Here is a 21,796-nt window from a genome sequence, read left to right on the forward strand (position 1 = left end):
ATGTTATTTTGGAAAAATTGAAATAAAATGTTTACTTGGTATTTCAGGAGAATATTCTATTTAAGTGAGCTGGAATTAGAGGCACATATTACCATTTAAAGATTCTAGAATGGACAGTGGGGATGTAAAGTCACCAGGACCATCCTTCCTAGCATACCCACAGCTTCATTTCAGTCTCTCTTCTTGAAAACATCTTATTCAGTATTATCTCTCAAGCTTCTAATGTTTGTGACATCTCATTTTGCTCTGTGTGATTTGAGAATGTTTAGTATTGTCAAGTCCTCTTTAGCAACACATATAGTGTGTAATTTTTGTTTTTACTTGTATACATGGCATAAAACTTGTGGGAAAAAAAAGAAGCATAGAATTAGCCTTTTGCCTATGGCCTTCTTGGTTTTGCAATATGGTTCGAAGTATTAACCCATAACATCTTCCCTAGCCACTATTTTAGAGAAAATTTCCCTTAAATACAAGGCACATCATTAATACATTGAGGAGGCTGAAAAAAAGAGGGAGATATGTTCACATATTGGAAGTTAGAGCCAGTCCCCACGTGGCGATTTATTTATTGAGAATTTTCTCCTCTCCATTCTCAAGCTCCTAAAGTATGCAAGGCAGCAAGTACGACACAATTTAGCTCACCTCCTATCAAGAAAACAAGAGATTGGGAACAAAGAGTTGGCCCTGCAACCTTTCTGCCAGGAGGGTTGCTTATTTTTAAATTACTTAAAATTCACTTAAATTACTGCTCGTAATGAGCACCCTTCCCAATAAAGCAAAGAATTAAACTTCACAAATCCTATAATGTGAATAGCTTGATTAGGTATGCAGGACTACCAAACATTTTAAGCCCTGATGATATTGGCTCCTGGCACAGGCTTAGAAGCTGCAGCCACTTTCCTCTCAAACAAAACCTGAAGTGTTCATTCTTCTTAGAACCAGCTTCATCGAAGCTATGTGTTTTCTTGGAACTACGCCACATCAAGCACTTCTCTCCCTAACTGGGCTCTCTTCATGTGGTAGTACAACTGTGTGATTTACTGGCAAAATGAGCTAATGTAGAGCCACTTTATAGAATAAAAGCTAGTGGGGTCAAGGGACTAGAAATGAGTATCACAGACCCTCCCTGAAAGCATGCCACTTCCTTTAAAAATCTGTCACACTGCAAATTCCAAATGAGAGTTAAAGGCATTTGTACTTGTAGAGGGAAATATGTTCTATTGTAATTTTATATTTCCTATTAACAATCTGTTCTTTGTTTACTGAAGAGAACTTTTATATCGTAAAATGTTTTTTGAGAGAGGGGAGGGGTAGATTTTTTTTTTTTAAATCAGGGAGCTTTTTCTCTAAGGAAAGCCAGAATAAATAGCTCATTTCTTAAACTCTTGATCAATGTCTAACACTTCCTAACCCCAGCAACACTTCCCTGCAAGTGTATTAACACTCTGTAATAGCAACTCCACTCACCTATGAAGAAATGATCTTCATAACGGATTTACAGTTAAAACTGTGGCTTAGACACATAGCACCCAATCAAAGACATTTTTTATCTTTTCCCCAGTCATAATTTCTGAGAGACAATGATTAATGATGCAAACTGAAAACGTGGCAAAAGAAATGTACAAAGGGAGTCTATTTTGAAGAATTAGATCCAAGTATTCAGCATCTGTCCCTATATATGTATCCAAGTAACAGGCATTTGCCACTTGGAGATGAAGAACGATGCATATTTGTTCACCACTCTTTATTTGGATGCTGTTCCTTTTGTGTGAGTGTACAAAAGGTTTTCAAACTACTAGAATATCATCCTTTAGGGACTGCCCATGATTATTTATCAACCATATGTCACCTTTGCTTTGTAGCACTCAGAATTTGTTGAAAGCCTACAGCTGAAGCCTGGGGTTAAATAAAATATTCCTTAGTTACGTTGAGGTTGAAAATACCTGGCTAGACATATTTAACTAATTTCTGCCTAAGGTACTTTAGCACATATAGATAAATCTGCAGCTTTAATCATCCTAAGATTGGTTGACATAAATGTAATTATCCTCATTTTACAGATGAATAAACTGATCCCAATTCAGTCCCTATATTTACAGCATGAATTGAACAGCTGTGCCATTTATTTTGATGATTCAAAATGTAATACCTACCATTTGAAGATAGGAAAGGAAGACAATACAGCTTGAACTCTTCTGATTAGCTGTGCACATTACTATAATCACCACTAAAGAATCACTCATTCATCTACTTCTTTTGCTTTCTACAGGTAGTGTCACAGAATAGTAGCATCTATTGCTCTCCATCAGTTCAATCATAGCTAGATTTGATAATTAGTTCCAGGTTTCTAGTTTTAGTACCTAAATAAATAGTGTCTATAAATTATTTTTAAAACATAAAAGCCAAAGGCCTGGAAAGATAGCACAGTACATACAGTGCTAGCTCTACACATAACCATGAACACTCAATTGAGATCTTCAATACCCACATCACAAGACTAAATGTGGTAATATATGTTTGCAATTCAGTATTAGGTATAGATATAAACAGGCCTATTTTGGATTAAGAGGTGATAGTCCAGACATTATATCTAAAACAATGATCTCTGTATTCAATATAGGATCTTTTTGTTTTGTTTTTTGGTTTTCTGAGACAGGGTTTCTCTGTATAGCCCTGGCTATTCTGGAATTCACTCTGTAGACCAGGCTGGCCTCGAATTCAGAAATCTGCCTGCCCCTACCTCCCAAGTGCTGGGATTAAAGGCTCAATAGTGGACTCCTGTCTCAACAAATAAGGTAGAAAGCATCCAAAGTGGACATTTCTCCTCTTTGCATTCATGTCTACACATACATGCAGATGCAAGAGCATGCACATGCACTTGAGTGTGTCCATGTGCATACACATACAAACACATATACACACACTCACACAAATGAAAGGCTGAATACTTGTTTTAGCCATGAGTATTAGTCTTTAGTAGCTGAGCCATCTCTCCATCTAAAGTCAAATACATTTTAGCATAATATTTTATTTGATTAGCACCTAATATTTGAAGAGATTAGTTAAACTCTTCCTATAGTGCTTTCAAAAATGTGACTGCTGAGTACTCATTTCAAATTAAATAGTATAGATCTAATTCAACAATAAATATTAAAAGACATTGAAAAGTTAGCTTCACAAAATGAGACATCAAAATATTGCAAAGATAATTCCTATTGATGCTCATGATAATCTTTGACATTTAATTTCTGGAGAACTTTATATTTCCTCTCATGTTCTAGTAGTCAGTTTATCATTTAAAACATAATCTTATGAATTAAATATTCTCTCTAAACTAAAACTACCATCTCTATCCACATTCACTTTAAAACATTACAAATGAAGTCAGCTAAATTCTTTCATATTTCTCTTGAACAGTGAAGCTGGATTTATTTTATCCTTGTACAGTAGAGCTATATTTTTATAAGCAAAAAACACACATGAAATTATTTACATTGCATGACTTGTTTTTAGGACAAGAAACTTAATCACAAGGACTAGATAGAGCTTTTGTGCCTCCTACTCCTTAGTTTCCTAGTTCCCTCATGAAACAGATGTTAGACGCTGTGGTACAAGGGTAGTAGTATTTCTGAAATGTCACTTCTATTATAATATGCTCTGCTCCAATAATTTCCCACTGCTTTCATTGCTTTTTTGTCCTTTATTGTTCACAACCATCTCTCTAGTCCATGCCCAACTTTATCAAAGTTACAGCTCTTCTAACTACCAAACTAGTCTTCCCACTCTTCCCCAGTAGCTCTTCGGTATTCTTAGCCTAACACTTTAGGCTCAGTTCACATTTTGTTCTGTACTTTCTTCTCTCCTATTACAGAGTCATTAATAATTTTATTTATCCTCTAACTCCAGAATTTGGCTTATCCTATGACACTTGCCCTGGACATAATCACATCAAAATTTCATTCTCCATCATCCCTTTAGACAGTTTCTTTGATCATTTGCCTAATATATTCTGTTAGTGCATAACTACGTGTGTAAGCACACCTTTGTGGATTTTCAGGTCATCTTCCCAGTTGAATTGCAAGTTCAGTAACTTCACTAATAATTCTGTTTTATGCCATCTACCATGAGTCACAAGGCACAGTTCTCACTCCTATATATTATTCATGCAAATCTAACAATATTTGTTTCTGTCCATATGATTGATCAGGACATAACTATCAGTTTTTAGCCTTGGTTATTTGGAGTTTCAGTGGGTTTAATGCAGCATTCTTAATATGGAAAACCAAGGATAGTCTAAAATAAGTAATGCTGTCAGATAGTTACATTTTGATGAGCATAATTTGGGATTTATCTTCTATTTTGTAAATGTAGCATGAATATTACTCATTTTGCTTTGTAGAGTGATCTGAATAGATAAAATAATTTATCTTGATGATTTGAAGTAAGAAAGATTCCAAAATGGTGCTATTCATAATGAAATGGACATCAATACTAAAAAATAAGAACAAGTTAATCCCCAAATATATATGTTTGAAAGTTAGTCTTTTTTCTTTATTCTAAGCTATCTGTAAGGAGAAAATATTATACCAATTATTATTACTGGCTCATACACCAGAAGCTGACAAATGTGATATACACGACAACATTGTCTTTAAAAAGTCCCAGTTATCCTTTGTTAACATGCCAAATTTACAGAACAATGAGATTTCAAGAAATCTGAACAATGTAGAATAACTAATAGATGTAATATTGAATAGCTAAAAATATCAGCTTTCTTTGTATCAGTTTAGAAATGTATTTGCAAATCATTATCAACAAATTGTAGCCTAAAATTCTTTCTTCTTGACTTTGGAATTATACTTTGTGATCCCCCCCACTTAGAATTCATTACTTCCTGGCTTTTGTAACTGAGGCATCTACTTTTCTGCATATGAAGGGATTTATGAATTGACAAGTAAATCAGCCCTTTGAATTTCCTGTTGCACAATAGCTTGAAATGCACTGTCTTATTTTTTTTGAAAGGGAAAAGAATTTTTTTCGAAATGGCATGCTAATAGTTGATTATTTTGCCATTAAACTATTCGGGGGAGGGATTAAATTTGATAAGCTAACAATTTTTACAACTCTAAAAATCCCAAAATAAACAAAATCAGTGTTATAAAAGAACAGGAGAATATGTTCCACAGACTATCTTGCTACCAATATAAAATTTTTTTACAGTTTATGGTAGTTTCTTAAATAATTCATATCTTTCTTTTAATGCTATCTAAATATCATTTTTACACAGAAGTACTAAAAGTTTGTTCTCTAGTTTCATTAGTTCATCCAAAATTTATGTGATATAATCCATTCAAACTATTTTCTAAGGCCAGACATAGAATAATTATTATGTTCCAATTTCAGAATAATTAAAAACAAACTAAAACTTGCTTTTCTATAAGCTTATATATCATTATTTTCAAAGAATCTTAGGCTAAATGGAGCTCATTTGAAACTTTATTTCATTCCTGTGATCTGTACATGCCTTCTCCTCCTTATAATGTCCTTCTGTGCTTTATGCTAATTTTCTGAGGTTTAGGTGTAGTGCAGTCCTTATGAACTCTTCTCTCATATAGCTCAATTGCTGCTGCCTTCATTCATTGTAAGTTTTGTTAATGTCATTACTATTCACTTTGGTTATCTTTCTTGGCCTTTGCTTGTTACATTCCAGTCTCCAACTCCTTTCCTACACTGAGCACTCCACTTGACCAGTAATGGACTCATCCATTGCCAAAGTCCTCTTGATTTGCTCCAACAAGTCAGCAAAAGGGAAGAGAATCAGTCCATTGATAGATGGTGCCCTTGGGTGATTTCCACATCTCCCATTACTAAATCACCTCCCTGTAGCCTTTTTTTTCAGTTTCTGTTTACTGTTCCCATACTTTTTCAAGGTCTGGGAAGGAAAGTTTCCTCATGCCACTTTGAATGGAATTACATGTACTGCAAGGACAAAGAAAAAAAAAGATGACTAATTTAGCATATACTGTTTTCCTGAAGGCAACGCTCTCCTTCCCTAAGCATACACTTTTTAAAGCTTGTGATTGATCCTCTTAAAAATTGACATATGTCTCCAGGAACTAAATAATATACATTTACATGATACATTTCAATGATTGCTTAAATATTTAAGAAGTAAATGAAATAAAATTAATAGTTAAATAATTAACAATTATCACATTCTTTAAAAAACATATCTTTTATTCTTTACCAACGTAAGAGATTTATGATCAAGGTCAAGTATGTAATTTGTGTGACCCTGATGTAAAAGGGAAGATTCTCAGTTAAAAAAATATTTAAATTTTTCTAAGTAGAAAAGAAATGAAGGTAGGGACCCTCTCCTTACATTCCAAGCTCACGAAGGCTGATCCTGTTTGAAGCTTGAGTCTGCTGAGGGAAATTATTGTTCAAAGAGGTTGTAATGTTTCTGTCTGAACTTGTTAAAAAACATGCTCATTATCTTTTATTACTTCGTCCATCCAGTCTAATGGATGTTAACATACAAAGGATTCTTTGTTAATTCTTTAACATAGGAGAGATTTTAAGCTGCGTGAGCAGAATGGGAACCTGTGTTTATCTCAATTACATTTTGAAACTATTAATGACTATAAACATAAAAAATAAAAAAATGGTTTGTGAAAAGATAACTGAAAATGCTAATATAATTCAATTGGATCTTAAATGATCAACCCCCATAAACATGTATGTCAAGAGTTGTATCATGGACTCAAATATTCCATGTATTTTAAAGTGTGTTAATGAGAAGTTTAACATCTAAAGGTACAGATGTGGCTATACTATAACCCAAAAGCATATGTGTCATATTAAAACAAAAGGAAATATATTAGGAAAAAATTCATCTGCATAAGGAAATTGGAAAGAATCCTGGGAATGTTACACACCCCTTGGAACCTAAATGTGAATCTGACATCATATACAGGAAATAGAAGGTTGTATGGAAATATGCCACCTTTGCAAAATTGATTAGGAGTGAGTCCTTAAGCTAGACTTAAGAGTTTTCCATGAAAAGTTCCTACTATGCCCACCACATGAAGAAACTGGTGAAGATCATTCTGTAGAAAGCAAAGGGCCTCAGTTACTTCCTAAAGTAAAAGGCCTGTGCGTTTTTTAGAGGTCATCTTGGTGGCTATTAGTAACAGCAATTACATCATTTTGTGAAATGCAGATAGAGAAGATATAAGTGCCATTGAAGCAACTCCTTAATAAGGTGCCCCTTGATCCATAAATTTGTTTGGATACCTTTACCATTTGTCACTTTTTCCATGTTTATCTTTAGTTCTTATTTACAGAGTGCCCCCATTATCAACATATTTTAAGATTAAGGTAGTCTGCCAGGCTTGGTGGCACACGCCTGTAATCCCAGCACTTGGGAGGCAGAGGCAGGCAGATTTCTGAGTTCAAGGCCAGCTTGGTCTATAGAGTGAATTCCAGGATAACCAGGGCTACACAGAGAAACCCTGTCTCGAAAAATAACAACAACGGCAACAAAAAAATAAAATAAAATTAAGGTAGTCTTTCTTCTTCACTGATACATCCCCTATGCCTTCTTCAGTTCCACATGAGAAGTAATAAATATTTGCTGAAAGTCCAGTTATGAGACATTGTACAAAATAGCATCGGATTTTCAAAAGTAGCAATATGATTGACTTAGTTAAGGTTCCCCTATGGTGGTTAGAACCATAGGACACTCTATATGTACTCTTTGGTTGATGGTTTAGACCCTGGGAAATCTTGGGGGAGGTCTGGTTGGTTGATACTTCTATTCTTCCTATGCGGTTGCAAAACCCTTCAGCTTGTTTCTCTAACTCCTCTGGTGGGGTCCCCACACTCAGTCCAATGGTTGGCTGTGAGCATGCACCACTGTATTTGTCAGGCTCTGGCAGACCCTCTCAGGAGACAGCCATATCAGGCTCCTGTCAGCAAGCACTTGTTGGCATCCACATTAGTGTCTCAGTTTGGTGACTATATATGGGATGGATCACCAGCTGGGGCAGTCTCTGGATGACCTTTCCTGCATTCTCTGTTCCACACTTTGTCTCCTTATTTCTTCCCATGAGTATCTTTTGTAACTGGGTTACCTCACTCAGGATGGTATTTTCTAGATTCTTCCATTTGCCTAGAAATTTCGTGAAGTCATTGTTTTTTGTTTTGTTTTTTTTTTTTTTATTTTCTGTATTCTTTGTTTACATTCTGAATGCTTTTCCCTTTCCCAGTTTCCCCCTCCCCATTGGTCTCATAGGCCCTCTTCCCTCCGCCCATCCATTGTATAAATATACCACATTTTCTGTATCCATTCCTCTGTTAAAGGATATTTGGGTTCTTTCCAGCTTCTGGCTATTATAAATAAGGCTGCTATGAACATAGTGGAGCATGTGTCCTTATTACATGTTGGAGCATCTTCTGGGTATATGCCCAGGAATAGTATGGCTGGATCCTCAGGTAATACTATGTCCAGTTTTCTGAGGAACCACCAGAATTATTTCCAGAGTAGTTATACCAGCTTACAATACCATCAACAATGGAGGAGGGTTTCTCTTTCTCCACATCCTCGCCAGCACCTGCTTTAACCTGAGTTTTTGAACTTAGCCATTGTGACTGGTATGAGGTGGAATCTCAGGGTTGTTTTGATTTCCATTTCCCTGATGACTAAGGATTTTGAATGTTTCTTTAGGTGCTTATTGGAAATTTGATATTCCTTAATTCAGAATTCTTTGTTTCGCTCTGTACACCATTTTTAATAAGGTTATTTGGTTATCTCTAGTATAACTTATTGAGTTCTTTGTATTTATTGGATTTTAGACCTCTATCAGATCTAAGATTGGTAAAGATCTCTTCCTAAACTGTTGGTTGCTGTCCTGTTGACAATGTTCTTTGTCTTACAGAAGCTTTTCAATTTTATGAGGTCCCATTTGTCAATTCTTATTCTTGATTTGCCTTTGGTGTTCTGTTCAGGAAATTTTCACCTGTGTCCATGTGCTCAAGGCTCTTCCCCACTTTCTCTTCTATTAGTTTCACTATATCTGGTTTTATGTGGAGATCTTTGATACACTTGGACTTGATCTTTGTACAAGGAGATAAGAATGTATCGATTTGCATTCTTTTACATGTTGACTGCGAGTTGAACCAGCAGAAGGATACTTCATATTCGTCAAAGGAAAAATCTACCAAGATGAACTCTGACTTCTGAACAGCTATGATCCAAATGCAAGGGCTCCCATATTCATAAAAGAAACTTTACTAATGCTCAAAGCACACATTGCACCTCACATATTAATTGTAGGAGACTTCAACACCCCACTTTCATCAATGGACAGATCATGGAAACAGAAACTAAACAGAGATACAGTGAAATTATCAGAAATTATGAATCAAATGGATTTAACAGATATCTATATAACATTTCATCCTAAATCAAAAGAATATACCTTCTTATTAGTTAAGGTTTTACAGCTGTGAACAGACATGACCAAGGTAACTCTCATAAGGACAGCATTTCATTGCAGCTGGCTTACAAGTTAAGAGGTTCAGTCTATTATCATCATGGCAGAAAGGATGGCAGAAAGCAGGTCAGTATGCAGGCAGACATGGTGCTGGAGATGCTGAGAGTTCTACATCTTTATCTTCATCTTCATCTTCATCTGAAAACTGCTAAAAGAAGACTGACTTCCATTGCCTATCCTGACAGTGATACACTTCATCCAACAAGGTCACACCTACTATAACATGGCCATACCTACTAATAGCACCACTCCCTGGGCCAAATATATTCATCCCACCTCAAAGATCAATGTCAAAGAAAGCACATACATGATTTACATAAAGGAAGATAAAAAAGCATGAAACCTAAATTCTCTTCATGAGCTTAGCCCAGGAAACAAAAAAAAGTATAGCTCTGAAGGCCATTGGTAGGATTACTACCACATTCAGAATAAGAAAGGTGGGTAAGATTATACTATTAAAGCTATGTTCAGTGTTCTAGCTTAGAAACTGAGCTAAGCTCATATAGAGGGAAGGATTTGCGCTTTAGAAATAAATCCTAAACAGCAACAGAATCCATCATACTTGGAAAGTCTCACTTTAGCTCTGGATCTTTAAATCTGAGTGCACAACCAGATTTGAGAATGAAATGAGAAAAAGAAAAAAGTAAATATAAGAAAAATGAAAAAATAAAATCAAACAAAAAGCAAAACAAAAACATGCAAACTAGAAGCAACCAACCAACAACAACAACAAAAATAAAACAAACTCATGATAGAACTATATAGGTTAGAGAGGCACATAAAGCATATGTTTTCTAAATATTGGAAAAGGAAAATCCAAGAAGTTCAGTGTTGAAATCATGTCTTGCAACATAGTTCTGACTTGGATGTTATTCACTATGTGTCCCATAGTAGCCTAAACTCCAGGCCAGTCCTCCTAATCCATTATACCAAATGCTAGACTTATAGACATATACTACCATACTCTGCTTAAGAGACATATTTGGAACTTTTATCACATTGTGCAGAAAAACAAATGTACTATTTTGTACACAGATTGTATAGACACACAAACACACATACACACATTGACTGATGTAGCAATATGTTTACTGTATATCTGGGTGAAGAGAACAAGGGAGTTCTTTTGAGATTTCTTGTACTACTCCTGAAAGTTTGAAATCACACAGAAATGGTCTTTATTAATATAAAGAATGTCTTTGATGAATAACACACAAAAGGATAACCAAGTTTGTAGTTAGGAGGTGCTTATGAAGAACTTATCAGTAGACATCCTGATCATATAGAGAATAAATAGGAAAATTATGCACCATAGAAAAATGTGTTTAAATGTGTGAGAAATGAAGAATTGGAGGACAATAAAGGCAAATTTGCATCCAGCCAATCCATTTGGAGATTCAGATGTCTACATGGATGGATACAAAGCAAAATAAGGGTTTTCAATGACATAGATGATTAGTAAAAAACAATGGAAAAATTTTCCGGCATAAAAAGCCTGTAGTAACTGTCCCACCTAAATACTTATCCCTTTTCATATATGACATGGTATGAAAAACTAGTCTACCTCTGCAGTGTTTGTGGGTATTTTTTAAAGTTATATAAAAATTTTATCAGTATATTTAAGCTTAATTCATGTTTGTTTCTTTGAAATGGCAATAATTGAAAATCACCATAAATCTTTGTTGTAATTGAAATTATATGAAGAATGCTTAATAGAAAAAATCTTATTTAAGGTCTTTCTTTAGATATAGAAGAAATTAATATTCTGTTCAGATTTTTCTATTTTAGTATCATTTTGGTATAATTCCTTTTAAAAGGAGTGTGATAATAGAATTTTTCTGAGAACCTAAAATGACCTAGTTTACAGAATATATGGTTTCACTGTTTAACTTCCTTTTTTTATAGCATTACTATTTATAACCATTTCCCTCAACCCTGGGGGGATTTAGGAGGATTAAAGAGTTCTGATTCACTTTGTATTTGAAGTTTTTTTTTTCCTCCACCTTTGCTCAGCTAGTGGAATCCATGATGAATTCACATCTCCAAGGGGTAAGCTGTTTGTAGTGAAGCCTTGATAGCTGCCTTAGGTCTCTTTAGAAGTAGCATCGATTCCTTTTCCTGTGTTTTGTTTATTGCAGAATGATAGAATCCATGTAGATACAATACATTATCGTGCTTAAGTACTTTTAAGCATGTAATGGCTTTAATTTTGTTCATGTAAATTATTTATGTAGTAAAAATCTTGGCGCATAGCAGAGAAATAGACATGAGCATTTAGCATTCTACTGTTAGAATGAGTAAAGCTCCAATGAGAAAGGTGAATGATAAAGGACCCCTGAAGTTCATCTGAGAATGGATATTAGAGTCACAGTGTGCTTGAGAGGGTAGCATCTGGTAAGGACAGCATTTTGGGGGCACAGAATGGATTTTGGAAGATAGATATTTAGGAGTAGGTACCTTGAATAATGATTTAATCCAAAGTGTTTACTGACATTTGGACAGCTCTATAGGAGACAAATAAAACTCCTTGCATTTGACAAATTGTGGAATTCCTTTACATTTCTGAGTCAAAGAAATTTTAAAAACTGAATAAAATATACATAAGAGGAAAAATAAATGAAAACCTTTTTATTCACATTATATTATACTGTTTATTAGAAAATGTCCTTCAGTTGTTATTTTATAATATATTAATGGAAAATACTTGTCATTTCCTTTTCTTCAACAAAGAAAATCAAAGAAATTTCTTATTCTACCATAAAGAAAATCTACTTTAAAGGAGAATATTGATGTCTACTAAGTTCCATAGCAAAATACATTACTGTACATACTTTTTTAAATGGATATTTGTATGTCTTGAACAATGAAAGTAATAAAGATTTGTGATTTTGCTCAGAAATGCCAGGCTATATTGCAGATGTGAAGGTCCTTCCATTTTTATGAGGATTTTTAAAAGGATGTCATTAATAATTTTCTTAGGTGCTTACAAAGCATGTGTCTGTCAGCAGAATTAGAGAATTGCTCAACTAGAGAACAGGTTTCACAATACCCTGAGATGAATTCTGCTCATCAGAGGAGAAAATGGCTTGTTTTAAGCTTAAATTGACATGCTTACTAATTTCAGCAGTAAAAGCTGTTTCTTGTGGTCAGGATTAATTTAGAGTCTGGGAAAGTTCAAGTGAAAGTTGATGGAGTTACTTTTACAACACACTTTTCAGGGGAACTTGAAAATCTCAAAAAATAAACAGAAGTAGAGCAAACATCAAGTAATATACCTGCAAGTAAAAAGCAAATACTGATATTAACATTTGAGAGTGTACTAATATGAAATGAAAGAAAAATAATCTGGTAGTTACTTTTTATCCAAAGCTTTTCAAGTATTAAAAAATAACCTTCACTAATTATGCAGCCATAATAAATATATTGTTCACTGCTACATCCAGAGCCCTTAGAATATCTAGAGTTTGAAAAAAAAACATGTACTAACAAGATTGAATAATATGGATAATTTTCTCCTTTTGACTACATGTATTTGTTTCTTTATCAAGTTTGATATGAGTATTTGACTATCTGTAGTTCCAGGATAACATTTTCAAAGTATATAACCTATATAACGATAATCCTGCAGTTGAGAAGAGGTTAACTTGCTGTGTCACAGATTACCAACTTTAGCATTCTAACACTGGAATGTGTCTCATTTTATAAAATCTGTCTGCAACTATGGTTCCTACTTTAAAATGTGTCCAGCACAGTCCAACTTACTTATTCTACTTACTTCAATAGCTGTCTTTGGCAATTTGTTCCATATTTCAAACACACTTTTATATAAAGAAACCATAAAAGTTAGAAACCTGAAAATTGGATTTTTCTTCTGAGCAATCACAACTTACAAATGTGGAAGATTTGTTAAAAGCTAGCCCCTCTGATTTTTCAATGCACACAGAGAGAAATGCTCTAAATAAATGTACAATGTTTGAACAAGTTTTTCATATTATTTTAATATTACCAGAAGTCACTGTGATTAAATCTGAAACCTGATCTCCTTACCTATTCACAAAGGAAACAGGAAAGAATGATCCAGCTTTGCCCTTTCCAAAACCAAAATCCTTAGAAAATCATTTTGAGTCAAAGGGCATAAGAGAAAAGTAAGGTCCAGAACATACTAGCTACTAAATTTTATCTTTTCCTTTTATTAGCATTTAAAGTCTGACAATTTCTAGTTTTGGTAATAAGATAACAAAAATAAGAGATATACTGTGGCCTGCAAAGCTGGTAGTCTAACTAGAGATCTTCACTTGTTCCTGTTCCCAAATCTAATTCCCCAGTCTCATCACCAACTCTGTAGCAGACGATCTGCAGTAGCTTCTCTTCTCCCCATACCCAGCTCCCCAGTCGATCACACTATTTTTCCCTCCTAATATTCCTCCCTCCACTCATTGCTTTATCCATGCACTTTCTGGGCATTCATAGGCTACTCTGAGGAAGAAAATAGGTAGGCTAACTAATGATCTTTACTGTTATCAGAAAGGAAGCAGGCAAAGTATCTTTATTTTCAGATGATATGATAGTATGCATGCACGACCCCAATAATTCTACCAGAGAACTCCTACAGTTGATAAACACCTTCCACAAAATGGCCACAAAATTGAGTCAAAGAAATCAGTAATCCTCCTATATGCAAATGACAAATGGAGTAAGAATGCATCAGGTTGGTGGCTCTGTCTCTAGGAGCTCCTTGGAATCTGGGTTAGTTGAGACTGCTGGTATTCCTATGGAGTCACTCTCCCCTTTATCTTCTTCAATCCTTCCCCTAATTCAACCCTAGGTATCCCCAACTTCAGCTCAATGATTGGTTGTAAGTATCTACTTCAGAGGCAAGGGGGAGGAGGAAAGAGATGAGGATCTGTGGGAGGCGGACTGAGGGGCACCAAGACTCAAATGTAAATTTTAAAAAAGACATCAGGGAAACAACACCTTTCACCATAGTCCCCGATAATGTAAAATATCTTGGAGTAACTCTAACCAAGCAAAGGAAAGGCTTGTATGACAAAATTTTATAATACCAAAAAAAAAAAAAAGAAGATGAAGAGATAGAGAAGATAGAAGGATCAAATATGTTCATAAATCAGTAGGATTAATATCGTACAAATGGCCATCCTACAAAAAACAATCTAGAGAGCCAATGCAATCCCCATCAAAATGCCAACAGATTTTCAATTCTTCCCAGATTTTTAAAGGATAATTTTCAGGTTCATATGGAAATGTACACACATCACCAATACCACCACCACTACCACTACCACCACCACCAATAGCCAGGTTAGCTGAAACAATCTTGAATTCAGGAAAAGCACCCTGAACATAAATACCTATGTGAAAGTGTCTTTGGTACTGGAAGGTACTGTACATGCTACCAAAAAGAAACATAAATACCAACTCAGCCACAAACCTAATCTACAATGGTATCCTGCTTTCTAGATAGACTAGTGTAAGAATTGCTTGTTGCATAAACATAAAGATTTGACTTTCTATCTAGTCCAACCTCTCAGATCCAATTTTCCAGGTATAAAGAGGATCACTGAGCGTTTCTTAAATTCATGTTCTGTACATTCTTGTAAATACCCTGTCTCAAAGTAATAAGGTAGAGAGAGATTGAGAAAGACACCTGACACTATGATCTCAATGTGCACATAGACAGATGGCTGCATCTGCATGCATGTATATACATATACCACATACACCACTTATAAACCATCATATTTATATAAAGGAAGACTTGAATAGTGTTTAAGTGTTGCTATCCAAACATTCATATGGTGAAATGGATAATTTATTACAAATGAGTATTACCAGTTCTATATTAACTCATTAGGTCTGAAATGGACCAAAAAAGTTTGGTGATTTTTATGGTCAAGAAACTTTAAGGGAATCTGCTGTCCTTCATCACCTTGTGATACTATATGTGATGAATTTCAGTTACAAACAAATTTAATAATATATCTTAAATGATATGTGGGAATTTTCTGTTTCATATATGTTAGTTCCTTGGTAGAAAGGCCAGTCTCTAAGATTTTCATTGGAAATCATCTTATGTCTAAGAGTGAAACACATTTGGCATTTTGGTAATTTTTATATAAAGCCTTGCAAACTGGAGATACATATTGTTACATATTTTTATTTCTAAAAGTGTTGTGTCTAGATTGAAAGATAAAATACAATGTTGGAGAACTCCCAATACAAGAGATTATTTTTTCTTTCAGGCAACACTGCAAGATTTGGAGCAGAGACGCCCCCAGTTGGAAGAACTCATTACTGCTGCCCAGAATTTGAAAAACAAAACCAGCAATCAAGAAGCTAGAACAATCATTACTGATCGAAGTAAGTCTTTTAATGGGCCAGGAAAAGTTAAGATCAAATGCGCGAAAGTCTCAGTAACAGCTCACAGTATAGAAAATGGGAAATACTTAAATGTGATAACTATTTCACTGAGAAACATTTTCAGTATGTAAAATTATGCAATAACAATTTAATTTAAATGAATTACAAAGTTGTGATTTTCATGAATGTTGGGTTTATGTAGTCTCATGGGAAATGTAAACATAGTGTGGAGAAATACTGACCTCTTACCAATCGTCTATCTGAGCTAGTGTTCATGGAGATGTCAGTTTCCCTCTACTAATCTTGGTTGTTTGGCTGAGCCAAAAGTTGTTTTCTCAATCATCTTTGATGACTGTCTACAGTGGCCCTTGCAATAGCTATTGTTTATTAGGTATCTTTTGAGTATCATATATGTACTTATCAAGTTTTCATAAAGTTACCTTATGCAATTTCATACTATCATTTGATACATAAATAATTGGTTTCAAAGTCAATCAAATTGTTCAGGCTTTCAAAACAAAGAGTTTGCAGGTCTTTCTAGATAGATAGCCTGTTCATTTTATTTATCCAATCTTTGTCTTTGTCTCTGTTTTTAATGTGATCCCAAGAACTTAATAGATTATGTGCTGTTATTACGTATGTCTTGATTCATTTCTTAGTCAAGCTGTCTCTTTCATTTGTACTGGTGTTAATTCAAATAGCCTGCGCACAGTTGTGAAATCTAAACTCCAATTGTTGTTCAAACTATGAGTTCATATATAAAGTAATGTTCTAAGTGATCAACATTAACCATTTTAAAGAGTAAGCTCCTATATCTTGCTGGCTTCCTGTAGAAGTTTACTTTTTATTCTGTTATACCCCCAAAATAGACTATAAAATCATCTGAGAACCAAATTTTCTTCCATATTTTTGTATCCAGAACATCTTAGGTATTTAATAGGTAGATGTTGGGTGAATATTGCTCCTGAGGTTTTTTCATGAGCCAAGCCTAAAAGTAGTATGTATTGATTTTTATAGTCTGTTGGTTGTGACATGTGACATGAGCCCATAACTGCAAAGATAATATGAAAACATTATCAGTATTAAGCCCAGGAAGAAGATGAATAAATTTGGAAAGAAACTAAGCAGTGTCTCCCACTATTGAATTTGAAAAAGAAGAATAAACTTAGGCTCTGTTGTTCTACAGTATACTTTAGAATGCCATTTATGTATCCAGCATACCAAGAATATTGAAATAGTCAACACTGAGTTGTTCAATCGATGTATCTGAACTTTCCTTCCCCAGTATGGAAGCTGACAGTTCCCTACCAAGTTGCAGTATACTAGCTCAAAAAAATAATTCTTAAGAAGTAACTCAGAAAGATACTGAATTTTCATTATATATGTAATTGAGTTGTCTCTTGCCTGAAAAAAAAATGAAGATTCGGTAAAGTTAGTTATGCAAATATGACCAGACTCTTAGTCATTTTTGTTTTGTTAATGAGAGATAACTTCTTTTCCCTAAGAGAAAAGTAGAATTAATACATTTTACAATATCCGTACAACATCAGATACAGATTTTCTATTATTCCTTATAATCCTATTTTCTCTGTTGTCTTCACATTTTTTCATGATATAGATTACAACTGAGTAACTGGAGGGCAAGTTGTATTTTTCTGCTAATTTCCAGTGATTTGAATAATTCTGCTTTTTTAAGCTTTTTCATTTGGGAGTAAGACCTTCATAAATAATTGCAGCATTAGGGAACCAATTCTAATTTAAATATTCTGTTGAAGCATGTCATGCTGATTACTAAAGTGTAAGTTGGAATCTAAACATTCATAATGTTCCTAATGCTGATGCTAGGATAATATTGACACAATGTCATTTGTAGTCCTGCCATATTCTAAGTTTTCCCCCTTTTTGAAACCTATGAAATAGGATAGAAATTCAATACTCCTAAAGTCACTTTAATGTTCAAAATATAACTGTTCTTCGTATAGATTTGGATTTCAAAGATACAGTAGAAAAATACTTCTTCGTAAATTTGCATTTGCCAATTAATGGTTTCAATCTTTTTTTATTGCCATACATATCCTTGGTACATATATATATATATATATATATATATAAAACCATTTAAGAGAAAAACATTTATTACATGTGTGATACTATGTTGAAATGTTTCAGTGCTTGGTAAATCTCAGCCCATAACTTTGAACAGTATGGAAAAAAATATATATGTGGTTATTTTATTGTATCAAGAGCAATCCCAGTGACTAAGCATTTTCTTTTACTAGTACTAATCTACCTGAAATAATTAGGTCTACATAAATAGCTATATGATTTATTATATAAACCAATTTTCTTGATATCTATTGTTTCCAGGTAATCATATTGATCATACTCATATTTTACTATAAGTACTAGAGTAAATTTCTTTCTCAGTGACTTCAGATGAGACATAACACATGCTGCTCTCTGGTGTTCAGATTGCCTAGTTTTCTCCAGTTCTTTCACTGCTGAATTTGTCAACCCTTCATGGTCATTTTCTTCTTCGAAAGGACTGGGTCAAGGGACCAAAAGCACATAAAATAAGAATGATTTGAAGTTGCTTCCCTAGAGGTATCTGAATTATGCAAAACTCTTGTTCATGCCCATTAATATTGCAAAGCATAATACCATAATACCTTGAATAGCAGTGCAGAAGATGTGGAAATAATCTGCTTTATTTTTATTATTCAGTTCATCAACAAGTAATCCTGTCCAATGTGAGTCCTCTATGATTTGTATTATAGGTCCTTGATTTTACACCCTTTTCTTTCATAATTCTGAAGACATATAACAAAAGTACATACAAGTTTTTGTCAGCAAGCTACCTGGATTGGCCATTTAGCCCTGTGACCTTGGAGAAAAAGACTAATCACTATAAACTTCTAACCCCGTTTCCTTTTCTATTAAATAGAATTACTTATATTAGCCTTAAGGATTTCAAGAATTACGTGAGATAGCATTTGGAATGCTTAGGGCAGAATTCTGATAAAACCTCAGTGAGTGTTAGCTAGTGCTATTTAATTAGAACCTGTTTGGGTTATTTGAATACACATTTAGAGAGAATGTAATGAACTTTTAGTAGATGTTTGTTTATCTCATCTCCAAAATAGCAGCAATTCAAAACACTTAACAATGAAGACTGCTTGAAGACTATGAAAAAGGTTATGTAGAAAAAAATACATTATTAAAGAAAATTTTATCTGAGTATAAAAGGCAATTCGTGTAACTTGTTTTATTTCAACATTCCCAATAAATGAAATAGGTTTTTATTATTATTCACATTTTAGAGATAGAAAATGAAATCTTAGGAAAGATCAACTAATTTCTTAGTGGGGTAGGAAGATGATACATGAACAACCAGAACTCAAACTAATGCCTCTGTGATAATAAGGACTTTGATAGGTAAACCTAAAATTACTGGTTATATATCAACTGTAGTTACCTATATGCTAGTACAAGTTTGAAACAGTCAATATCACATCACAATGGGAAAGGGACTTACCAGAACCTACCCTCCATGAGAAATTATGAGTACTAAATTGTAGCTGAGAGAAGAGTCATTTTCTTCAGTGATATAGTGACTAGTAAGTTTCCCAGTCTCCAAGTAAATAAACTCACACCTACGCTCGTACAAGAAAGCCTAATTAAACTCAGTGAATCACAAAAGTCATGAAAGTAGAAAAGGGGCTTTGGGGAAATAAGTAGTGCATGCAGTGTGAGTAGAAATGGCAAAACATAAGAGCAAAGCTCTTTATGATTAAAATACATTAAGTATATATATGAAATTGTCAAAGAATAAAAATATTTTTCTAAAGGAATCACTGGTTAGTCAAAGAATAAGGATTATATGTTTCAGAGATTTAAGCATTAGTACTCAAGTTCCAGAAAGCTGAACATAACATTTTACTGCTCTTCTTTATATTTTTATCCTATCAGTATTTGTACATCTGATTAGAGAATTAGCACTCCCATGTTTTGTGGAATTACAGAGTAGTAATTCTGCAGAGTAGTGAACCCTAGTAATAGCATTAGGTTTGTGACCTAGTGCTAGTGAATTTACTTCCCTAAGCAATGATTCCCTCATCCATTGGCTGAAGCAAGTCATACCTGCATGAACCTCTGTTATAGATAAACCTTGTTATTGAAGGTACCATATATTTTAACCAAAGACTATGGAGAAATCAAGCTAGTATGGACCTTCATCTTTACTGTCTCAGTTTTCTGGGTCAAATGGTGCTATGTATGGTACCAGAGGAGGAAAGTAATCATTAGTCTTACACAGCTGCAGATCCTTTAAACTACAATAATTACTGACCTGGCAAGACATGCTCAGTGCTACCATATTGGCACAAACATAATGGGAGTAACCAACAACTTTCTGATTATATGAAAGATTTGCACTATCAGATGAGACTCTTGCCTAGAATTATAATCAAGCTAAGAATCTATAGATAGAGAGTCCATAGGTCTCATTGGAGAGCCTAATACTATTATGCTGCTAAATGGTCATAGTATTAAAGCAGCTCCTAATGACTTATCATTATATCCCATAGATCAGTATATCTCTCAAGTCCCATTTGAGAAACTTGCATTTGTATTAGATGGAAATTAACAATTCACCTAGGTTCAGAGGATAAGAGACTAGAGAATGCTTAACCCCAAGCAAAACATGTATTCTACTTCTTTCATCACACCTTTGGGTGTCCATTGTAGAAGATGGAGTGGAAAGATTGTGGTAAATGATAACAATGAAATAGTATCTTTTGGGCTCAGCTTCACATACTACTTCTTTATATCAGTTTGAACACTATGTACAAAACTATTGTAAGTCTATGCCTGCCTGGAAGACTTGGGTATACAATCCACCATTATCCATGAAGCTATTGGCAAATTTTAGCTACTAGAAGAGGAAGAATCAGTTTTCTTTAAGAGTAAATTTACCACTCTTCATCTAAGACTACACACCTAATAATATTTGAGCATCAAAATATGATCTTAAAGATTTTTTAAAAATAAGTCCCAAAATAGTGTATATAGGTAGGGAGTTGTTTAATGTGGAAACACTTGGTTATATAGAGTGTCTGTTATTAAAATATATGTTATAAAACTCTCAAAGAATTCTTTTTAAAAATCATTTCTAACCTAAGTGCAAAGACAAAGAAAAGCAATGCAAAAGATTGACATTGAAATGTTACAGGGCAGGACTATGCAATTCTTTACTACTTCCTAGAATTTTTCTCCTTAAGTTTAATTTCCTAAAATTTATCTCTGCCCACTTGGGAGTAACCTGGAAGCACACTTTTTGCTCCACCTTATTCATACCATCGGTGTTCTGCTTGACAAGCATTACATCCATGGAATCAGTCAGATTATTAAACTGGAACCTGCTAGGTGCAGTAGGCACTGCAGATCACTGGCATATTCAGCTACTTTCTTTGTTTTTCCATTTCTAGGGAATGAGCTGCAATCCATCCAACTCCTTTGTGCTACTCATTGTGACCTTACTTTTATTTATTCTATGAATAGAAGAGACAAATTCTATTTTACCTCACCAATTTATGCACAAAAATATGGTGTATAAGAATGTAAGCTTCCTACCTGTTCTGGAGACCCAGTCATTCCCTAGCTAGAAAACACTCATACCATTCTAGTTTTAATTCATATTCTTGCTAGCTTCATGTTTGTCATATTCAGAAAAGGGATGGACTTGTGAAACAGGTACTTGTAGTTAGGTGGTAATATTAGGTAGGACATCATTGACAGCTTAGACAATATGTCAGTATGGTCTTTGTTCTTGTACTCTTGATCAGACAGCATCTTAGACACTT

General features: G+C 34.2%; 1 protein-coding gene across 1 annotated transcript in view; it reads left to right on the forward strand.

Moving 5' to 3' along the window:
* Window positions 1-21,796, forward strand: part of Dmd (dystrophin) — a 1,772,476-nt gene that overhangs the window by 1,121,656 nt on the left and 629,024 nt on the right. The window contains exon 48 of the mRNA XM_052170230.1: window positions 15,818-15,935. Coding sequence (XP_052026190.1) covers window positions 15,818-15,935 — 118 coding nt within the window. The remainder of the gene's footprint in view (window positions 1-15,817; window positions 15,936-21,796) is intronic.

The sequence above is a fragment of the Apodemus sylvaticus genome, chromosome X (genome assembly GCF_947179515.1).
Source record: "Apodemus sylvaticus chromosome X, mApoSyl1.1, whole genome shotgun sequence".
NCBI lineage: Eukaryota > Metazoa > Chordata > Mammalia > Rodentia > Muridae > Apodemus > Apodemus sylvaticus.